This window comes from Danio aesculapii, chromosome 7 (assembly GCF_903798145.1).
Source record: "Danio aesculapii chromosome 7, fDanAes4.1, whole genome shotgun sequence".
Classification (NCBI taxonomy): domain Eukaryota; kingdom Metazoa; phylum Chordata; class Actinopteri; order Cypriniformes; family Danionidae; genus Danio; species Danio aesculapii.
The window spans coordinates 6,101,374-6,111,057 of NC_079441.1; the positions used below are offsets into that span (position 1 = coordinate 6,101,374).

Sequence of the window (9,684 nt, forward strand, 5' to 3'; positions counted from 1 at the left end):
AAGCGACTTCGGGTAAACGATGAACCATTAATTGAAAATAAGGATTTATTAGGTTAACCCATCTAAATTAGACCTAATCACAACCTATAAGGTAATCAGCTGGAATTAGATAATCTAAATTTAAATGATTATAAATTGGAGTCAGATTAAAATTCGGAGTTGGAAACAAATTAAAATAAATTTTAACGAATAAAAATATTTCTTTTCACATGTGCTAAAGGCTTACACGTATTTAACCTTCACCCATGCTGTCAGTTCCGTCATAGGACTAATAGATGGACCCTTACACAATAAAGACCAACAATGACAGTGTATTAATATCATTTTTAAAATTGTATTACTTTATTAATCATACAAGCAGATATCATAATATAAAACCAATGTAAATATAAAGGAACACATGATAAAAGGACAGTTCAGGGGCACAATAACAATAAATACAGTTAATAATATACAGTATATTGTTAAGGTCAGGTAAAGTCACAGTGATAACAGTCCATTTGCAAGCTACAATGCAGGTTGCTTTCACATTCAATTCTTCATTTACCACCCAGAGATGATCAAATATAATCACAGTAATGCAGTGTCTTCAGCTGCTCGATGAATGGTCATTTTAATTAGTGGTCATTATTGTTGTAAATGTTGTTGTTTTCGGTGCTGGTGCTGCTGTTGCTGCTGCTAATTTTGTAGCTGTAGCTGCAAACCTGAAGAGAAAGAAACACATATTAATATCTGAAGATCGAACCAAACGTAAAAACACATTACAGTTAATCTGTTTAGAACGTCTCGTCCTAAACTTGCTTAAAATGTACTAAAAGTACGGTGGCCGGGAAGTGCAAAACAATATTACAAAGTCTGAAACACTTTTACAAAGCTCGAGACAAAAATACATTTTGAAAAACATTTTTACCAATCATAAGACACAATTACATAGGAAAAACTATTTTATCAAGGACGAACAATTTACATTTCAGAAAAAAATTAACAAAACGCAAAACACTTTTACAAGTCCCGAAACAAATTTACAATTACAGATTCCTTACGGAAAGGGAATGCCCCACACACCGGAAGTGACGTATTATGTATCACACACTGGGAAAACATCAGCTCGTGTGTGACTTTGTAGACACCGGTTAACACGTCTACAACAATAAAAATCATGGTTTGATCAACTGCGATAAAACATGGTTTTGTCATTTAGAGCTATTCTGAGAAAATATTAGCGTGAGAGTGTGTAGAAACATGTAAACACAAGTACATGGAAACAATCACAGCATGACATATGTTGACTGATACAGATATCGAACCCAACCTCACCATGTGGATCTGGATAGCTCAGTTAGATAGGTCGGTTGATACCTGCACTGAAACTTTTGACAATGGTTCGAATCCCATTGATGACATGCCAATTATAATTATTTATTTACATTAATTTTGGTTATATGCTGTTCTGCTACAGAAATATTAAAATCAATAATGTTTACACTGACACCCAGTAATAAGAATCTTTATTTGGTATGGGCATGTTTTGTTGCTGTGAAAAAGTGACGAATCTGCAAACGTGAATAGTTTACATCACCAGTTAACACGGACACCAGTTAAACCGTAACACCGGCTTCATTCAGTTTACTTTTAAGAGTCCTGAAGTAGATGTTTACACCGTGTACACTTGACATAATGTCCACAATTACAGCGTACGAGTGGCCCTCGTTAAAATATTGAACCCATTGATGGAGTGAAGCAGTATGTCTGGTGTTTCCGTCTGGTCCGCGTCCTTTATAAACTCTAAGGACCGACCACACGTAAAGCAAAACCGCGTTAAGCTGCTCATGTGTTTGCCGCAAAACATCCCTCGACCGCAGTCCATGTTCGGTCACCATAGACTTTATATACACGTATTCCACAGTACGAATTTACCGCGCCTCACTCCCGGTGTACGTTCCACGTCACTTCCGGTGTGTGGGACATTCCCTTTCCGTAAGGAATCTGTAATTGTAAATTTGTTTCAGGACTTGTAGAAGTGTTTTGCATTTTGTTAATTTTTTTCTGAAATGTAAATTGTTCGTCCTTGATAAAATAGTTTTTCCTATGTAATTGTGTCTTATGATTGGTAAAAATGTTTTTCAAAATGTATTTTTGTCTCGAGCTTTGTAAAAGTGTTTCAGACTTTGTAATATTGTTTTGCACTTCCCGGCCACCGTATTAAAGGGAAGTAAAAGTGAAGTATGTCACGTGACTTACATTTTTACACGCACATAGTTGATTCTCTGTTAATCCACTAGGTTAGAAGCGGGTGCTATTCTGTGTGTGTTTGTTCCAGTGAGTGCAGTTGATTATGGGGCGTGTGACGCCGAAGATGTTTTTTTTTTCTTCCCTATTTACATATTTCTCTTTAGTTATTTAGAGGTGGGGGAGGGATTAGTTAGCGGGTGTTTAATTAGTTATTTTCTTTGATTTGGCACCGCTTATTTTCCTTCCCTCTATCAGGTTTGTTTGTTTACTTCCTTTTGCATTTATTGTGCACATTTGTAAATACATTTTGGGTGATTTAAATATTTTCCTTCATCTTTATTGTATTAAAACGAACCACTTTTTTTGCCACATTGTTGTCTGTGTCGATTCATAGCAGCTAACGTCTCAGGGGAATTCTTAAAATTCACTGCATTTCGTTGCCTTGTACTTGTACATGTGTAATGACAATAAAGTTGAATCTAATCTAATCTAATCTAATCTAAAAGATTGGGTTGTCATAATTATGTTAAGCCCTTTTCATCCTCCGAGCCACACGGGGCGTAACAGGGGTAAATGCACAGCTAGTGTTTTTCAGCCAATGATAAACTTCTAGTGAAAGCTTAATGTGAGTATTTTAAATTTCATTAGGTTCCTCTTCCAGCATTGATGTTGCAATGTCATTAAAATACATTCAGTTAATTAGACTTAAGCATGCATTTAGTTGTTCAAGTGTAAAGTGGGTTGAAAGATTGAGGATCAGGAGACGAGTGCAGAAACTCCATTGAAAATACTGTGGTGAAATACATTGTCATGTCTAAGGCATGACGGGGGAATTTAATGCAGTGCTTCTTGTCTGGTCTGAGACTCACTTCATATCATATATCTATCAGGCAGTGAAGATCACTGATTTTTAAAGAAATCAGATCTTAAACGTGGCTATTTTATAATGGAAAGACCGTTCACTGGAAGCGCTGAGGCTGGATGGCTGGCTGAAATTAAAAGTCTGTGTGCATGTAGACCAGGGATGGGAATAATCGATCCTGGAGGGCCGGTGTCCCTGCATAGTTTTGCTCCAACCCTAATCAAACACACCTGCTTGTAGCTTTCTAGTGATCTTGAAGACACTAATTCGGGTGTTCAGGTGTGTTTGATTAGTGTTGGAGCAAAACTCTGCAGGGACACCGGCCCTCGAGGATCGAGTTTGCCCATGCCTGATGTAGACCATTCAAATCATGCAAGCAGATAAAATAATAACTAAACAACATCTCATCCTCTTTAAAGGAAAGCATGCATCATCTTATTCTTTTGAATTATGGCTAATAGAGGTGTTTGCTTGTATTAAATTAGAAAAAACGTCCACTTTCTGGTTGTTTCAAAACCTTCGACAAGATGCCCCCTTTTTTTTAGATCATCTCATAGCTAGGGCCAGACAGAATCTGCAGACATTTTTTGCTATTTCTGCGCAGAATTCGTATTAAAAATCTGCAGATTTATGCTGAATGCTTTTGGGAGAATCATAACCAATAACTTCATATATGAAATAAAAATAATACGTTTTTACTTTTATTAAATGTTTACAATGCAAATTTAAGTAGATCCACTTTATTTGGAAAACAAAGCAAGTCTCTCATATAATATCTGAATTAAAAGACGACAGAAATAGAAAATATTACTTTACAAACTGTATTGTAAATAAATCATATGAACATGTTAATATTTGTCAATAATATTACTGAAATTAATTTAAAAGCTGAATAAATATAAGTTTACACACATTTACACAAGTAAAAATCTGCGGAATTCTGTGCACGCAGATTCCGTATGGGTCTACTCATAGCTAACTTTCTTGATCCTTAAAAATAAACACTTATAAATTTAGATATATTTGTAATTATTGATTTGATTACTTTATTCTTATTGTTTATTTTTTATTACATTCATTTATTGATATGAAGTAGCCTTATCACATGTCCGAACAACACAGGACACAACAAGATTCCAGCGACAAGCATTTTGGCTGTGTGCATCAAATGCAGTGCGACAGAAACATTTAAATACCAGCCACTGCACTCGCAACGAAATAATAAAGACGTTTAGTCTAATTAATACCTATAAAAACTGTTTAACATTATTAATGGGCTTTTCAGTGGCTACTGTCGTCACAGTTCAGACTTATATTTTCAAGATCTGAGGTGAACTATCTACTGCTGCTTTCAGTATAGCAATAAATGTCATGGAAAATGATATTTAAGCTCACATTGGTAGTATTTAACACTGAATAAAGCACATGAGCTCTACCTGAGGTGATGTTTGTTTTAGATTATGCTGTTGTTTTGCTGTAAAGTTGCGAAAATAGACATTTTGTGCAGACGGTTAGGACAAAACCTCCTTTTAACATGGAAAGGATAGCTTTTATTGCTTGTTGCACGTTTAGTTACGTGTTGTGAGGAGAGAAGTGTTTATTGGGGTAGAGTTGTTGAGTAATAATTAGGCCCACATGCAATCTGGCACGCAGAATACCACAGATTTTCTGCAGATTTCCACTTAAATTCTGCAGATTTTTAGCCCATCATTAATTCTGTTTATTTACTTGAGTGAATGTGTGTAAATCTACATTTATTCAGCTTTTAAATTAATTACAGTAATATTATTGACTAAAGTACTGACTAAATTAATGGGCACAAATATAATATTGTAAAGCATCCTAAAGAAAATATGAATTCAAATGAGAGATTTGTGGGGGGTGTACTCATATATGCAGAGCACTGTACATGCACGCACGCACTCACAAACACACACACATACATATATATATATATATATATATACATGACTAACAACCAATTACATTTTAAAGTGTTGCATATTTTAAGCCTGGATTTTTTTCTCCTTGCAGATGGTGATTTGACAAACCCATTGTTTCTTGTACTCATCTCATCAAACATCATTTCTATGATAACAATGATCTTCCTTGTGGCATTTCAATGTAAGTCAGATCATCAGTTTTTATTGCAACATACTTTCCTATGTTTTAAACCCTTTTTGACCACCATTAGTAGTTTTATTTGCTGAACTATAAAATTAACAGTCAATATATATTAATATGAAAATGTTGATCTGATTTATGTACAATGCAGTTTGTACAGTGATATTTTCTGTCTTTTGACTTGCTTTGTTTACCAAATAAAGTGAATCTAATTACATTTTAAGCAATAAATAAAGGTTATAAAGATATTATTTTTTATTTGACATATTAAGGTTTTAATTATGATACTCTCAAAATTATTCCACAGAAATCCGCAGATTTTCCTCAGATTTCCGCAGAATTCTGCAGATTTTTAGCCCATCAATAATTCTGTTTATTTACTTGTGTAAATGTGTGTAAACCAATATTTATTCAGTTTTTAAATTAATTACAGTAATTTTATTGACTAATATGAAAATCTGATTTATGTACAATGCAGTTTGTACAATATTTTCTGTCTTTTGACTTGCTTTGTTTACCAAATAAAGTGAATCCAATTGCATTTTAAGCAATAAATAAAGGTTATAAAGATATAATTTTTTATTTGACATATTAAGGTTTTAATTATGATACTCTCAAAATTATTCCACAGAAATCCGCAGATTTTCCTCAGATTTCCGCAGAATTTTAGCCCATCATTAATTCTGTTTATTTACTTGAGTAAATGTGTTTAAACCAATATTTATTCAGCTTTTAAATTAATTACAGTAATATTATTGACTAATATAAAAATGTTGATCTGATTTATGTACAATGCAGTTTGTACAGTGATATTTTCTGTCTTTTGACTTGCTTTGTTTACCAAATAAAGTGAATCTAATTGCATTTTAAGCAATAAATAAAGGTTAAAAAGATATTAGTTTTTATTTGACATATTAAGGTTTTAATTATGATACTCTCAAAATTATTCCACAGAAATCCGCAGATTTTCCTCAGATTTCCGCAGAATTTTAGCCCATCATTAATTCTGTTTATTTACTTGAGTAAATGTGTTTAAACCAATATTTATTCAGCTTTTAAATTAATTACAGTAATATTATTGACTAATATAAAAATGTTGATCTGATTTATGTACAATGCAGTTTGTACAGTGATATTTTCTGTCTTTTGACTTGCTTTGTTTACCAAATAAAGTGAATCTAATTGCATTTTAAGCAATAAATAAAGGTTAAAAAGATATTAGTTTTTATTTGACATATTAAGGTTTTAATTATGATACTCTCAAAATTATTCAGCAGAAATCCGCAGATTTTCCTCAGATTTCCGCAGAATTCTGCAGATTTTTAGCCCATCAATAATTCTGTTTATTTACTTGTGTAAATGTGTGTAAACCAATATTTATTCAGTTTTTAAATTAATTACAGTAATATTATTGACTAATATGAAAATCTGATTTATGTACAATGCAGTTTTTACAGTAATATTATTGACTAATATAAAAATGTTGATCTGATTTATGTACAATGCAGTTTGTACAGTAATATTTTCTGTCTTTTGACTTGCTTTGTTTACCAAATAAAGTGAATCTAATTGCATTTTAAGCAATAAATAAAGGTTATAAAGATATTAGTTTTTATTTTACATATTAAGGTTTTAGTTATGTCCTAGGTTGCAGTACTAGGTTTAGTTGCAGTACTAGGTTTTTTTTTTTTTTTCCTCAGGGTTTTTGTTACAAGGTATACGGGTACAAAATGGAACCAAACATATAGTTTGTCGGATATGCCAAAAGGATAGAATGTGTTCATGTGAAAGGAAGAGATAAGTAAAGGAAGAAATAAGTTTAAGTAATAGACGAATGATGTATGTGGTAATGGGGTGGGAAAATAATAATCTTGAGCTTCATCCCACTCCATTTTCGACCTGTTGAAATGTATTCTTTTGTTAATGATATTTTATGTAGGATACTTTGTTCGAAAATAAATAAATCAAATCAAATCAAAGGTTTTAGTTATGATACTCTCAAAATAAGTCTGCAGAAATCCGCAGATTTCTACCAAAATTCTCCACAGAAATAGTAAAAAACGTCCACAGATTTTGTCTGGCACTAGTAATAATTCAAAGTTAATGTTGTAATTTGCTGATTTCATGCAGGAAAGTCACTAAAAAACTAAATTTAAACAAGAACTTACTTTTCCTTGAGGGAAATCACCCACTTCTCTGTAGGATTGAGACAAATCTGTCCTTTCTTGAGTGTGGCACTGTTGAAAACAAGTGTAAAATACGTTAAAACCGACAGAATGACACTTCATCATTGCAGCAAATGGTCAAAAAGTCAGACTCTGGTTTCATCATTAAGTGTACAGTTATATTCACTCCCTCACGTCCTGCTAAATCACTATGACTTTGCTTCTTGCATGAAATGCAAAAATGTATTTACAGCAGAATGTCCAAGCAGATAAATAAAGCTCAATAGTGCAAAGCAAGACTTTTTTCCCTGTGAAAATCTCTAAACATCTACACTGATGAACATTAAGGTGATTAGGACAACAGACGGTTGAATTATTAGAAAAAAATGTGCATTATTTTCTAATAATTCAATAGACTTTTATATATTCGTTTATATAGAGTTATCACAGCTGAATCGCTGTTCAGATGTTGTATTTCAGACATTAGTCAGGTTTTTCCTCCTCAAACTGCTCCTGTGTATAACACTAGTTTCTCTCACATCTCATTCAAAGCCTTTTCTTGTGTTTTGATGTGATTTTCGACTGTTGTAGCTGTGAAATAACTCTAATAATTCAGCATATTGATATATGGAGCTGTACTTTTCCTTTGAACCTGCCGGGACTACTTTATCTGTGCGTTTATATGAAAATAAGCCTTCAGCAGCCAATCAGAATCAAGCATTCAACAGCATAGTATAACACAGCTTCATTAATAGAGGTGAAGCACTCATGTAGCATGTTCATTTTCACACTCACATGATCTGCTCATTCCTGCAGTGTGGTCCAGCAGGAATCACCTTCAGCGTGAGTACATGTCGTTTAGGAATTGATGGTTGTGAATGAGTTTTAATGCACTGACAGCGCTGCGGTGGAGGTAGAGCTTGACCTGCAGTGACAGAAAGAGATTGACAGTAAGATAAAGCTGAGATATTGATCAGAAAATGTCAGAAAGTGAATGTTAGCATCCGCTTACCCTCATTGGTGCACAGCAGTGCAGTCGTGCAGATCAGAAGCATGAAGGCTGAAACGCTCAACTTCATCATCTTGAAGAGTTCCGGTGCAGATCGAAGCCGGTCTGTGTGGAGTGTGTGTGAGGTGTGTGTCTAACAGTGGTTGACTCTCCCTTTTAAACACTGAGACTCCCACACAACGTGACAAAGTTTATTGCGCAATCCAGATTTCCGACTAAACTTCTCTTCCAAGGAACTCTCTCTCTCTAATTCTCTCTTTCAATGCCAATTATGTTATTGAAATTTCACACACACAAAAAAATGAAGCAACAGTTTTCTTGTTAGGGATATTTAAATGCAACTTAATTGAGTTAGTATGGAAGAATAAACATTTCTAAACTGTTTGATACGCTTATTTCTGAGATTTTCACCTACTATTCTGGCGTCTGGCTGGTGGATTACATTTGTAGCAAGAAAAGGGGTCTTTTAGTTCACAGTTTTTACAATCGTTTGTCATACATGTTTACAATATGTCATACATGTCAAAATATTGCCAATTTTTTAACTATTAGAATTACAAATATGTACATATATGTCATGTAAATATATTATATATTATGTTAGATATTTAATATAACTACTAATATATTACCTATAACTTGTATAGCTGTCCATATGGCTGTGTATGAACACACACACATATACTGTGTATGTATGATATGGTTGAAAAAACGTAAACAGTGATTTTTGCACTATTTTGACAAATTATTGACTATTATTAGATTTTATATACAGTATGTGGAATCCAATTGTAATTGCATATGTTGCCATATATCATGCCATATATTAGCCATATGGGGACGTGCAGTGAGAAAGAAATTACAGTAAACCTACATTATGATGGAATGAATAAAACTAGTTCAGTGTATCCACTGTCTGAACTGTTCCCTCTACACTTATGTATAAACCATAATGAAACATCATAATGAATCATAATGAATTTATGAATTGGATTTGTGTATTTGTGAATCATGTTTGGAATTTACGAATTGAATTTATGTATTTTTGAATTTACGAATTGGATTTGTGTATTTATCAATTGTGTTTTATACGTACAAATTGGATGTGTATTTTTAATAGCATTTTAAATTGACCAATTGGATTTATGTAGTTTTGAATCATGTTTTGAATTTATGAATTGGATTTGTGTATTTTTGAAAAGCGCTTTAAACTTACGAATTGGATTTGTGTATTTTTGAATCATGCTTTGAATTTACGAATTGGATTTGTGTATTTTTGAATCATGTTTTGA

The 9,684-nt window shown here is 33.1% G+C and overlaps 1 protein-coding gene across 1 annotated transcript; it reads right to left on the reverse strand.

Annotated features, from left to right (window-relative positions):
- Positions 1–314: 314 nt before the first annotated feature.
- Positions 315–8,636, reverse strand: LOC130231631 (interleukin-8-like). The gene is made up of 4 exons (XM_056460988.1): positions 8,396–8,636; positions 8,179–8,308; positions 7,387–7,455; positions 315–704 (listed from the first exon to the last, which is right to left on the reverse strand). The coding sequence occupies exons 1-4, from the start codon at positions 8,463–8,465 to the stop codon at positions 614–616; spliced, it is 360 nt and encodes a 119-aa protein (XP_056316963.1). The 5' UTR covers positions 8,466–8,636; the 3' UTR covers positions 315–613.
- Positions 8,637–9,684: the final 1,048 nt, after the last annotated feature.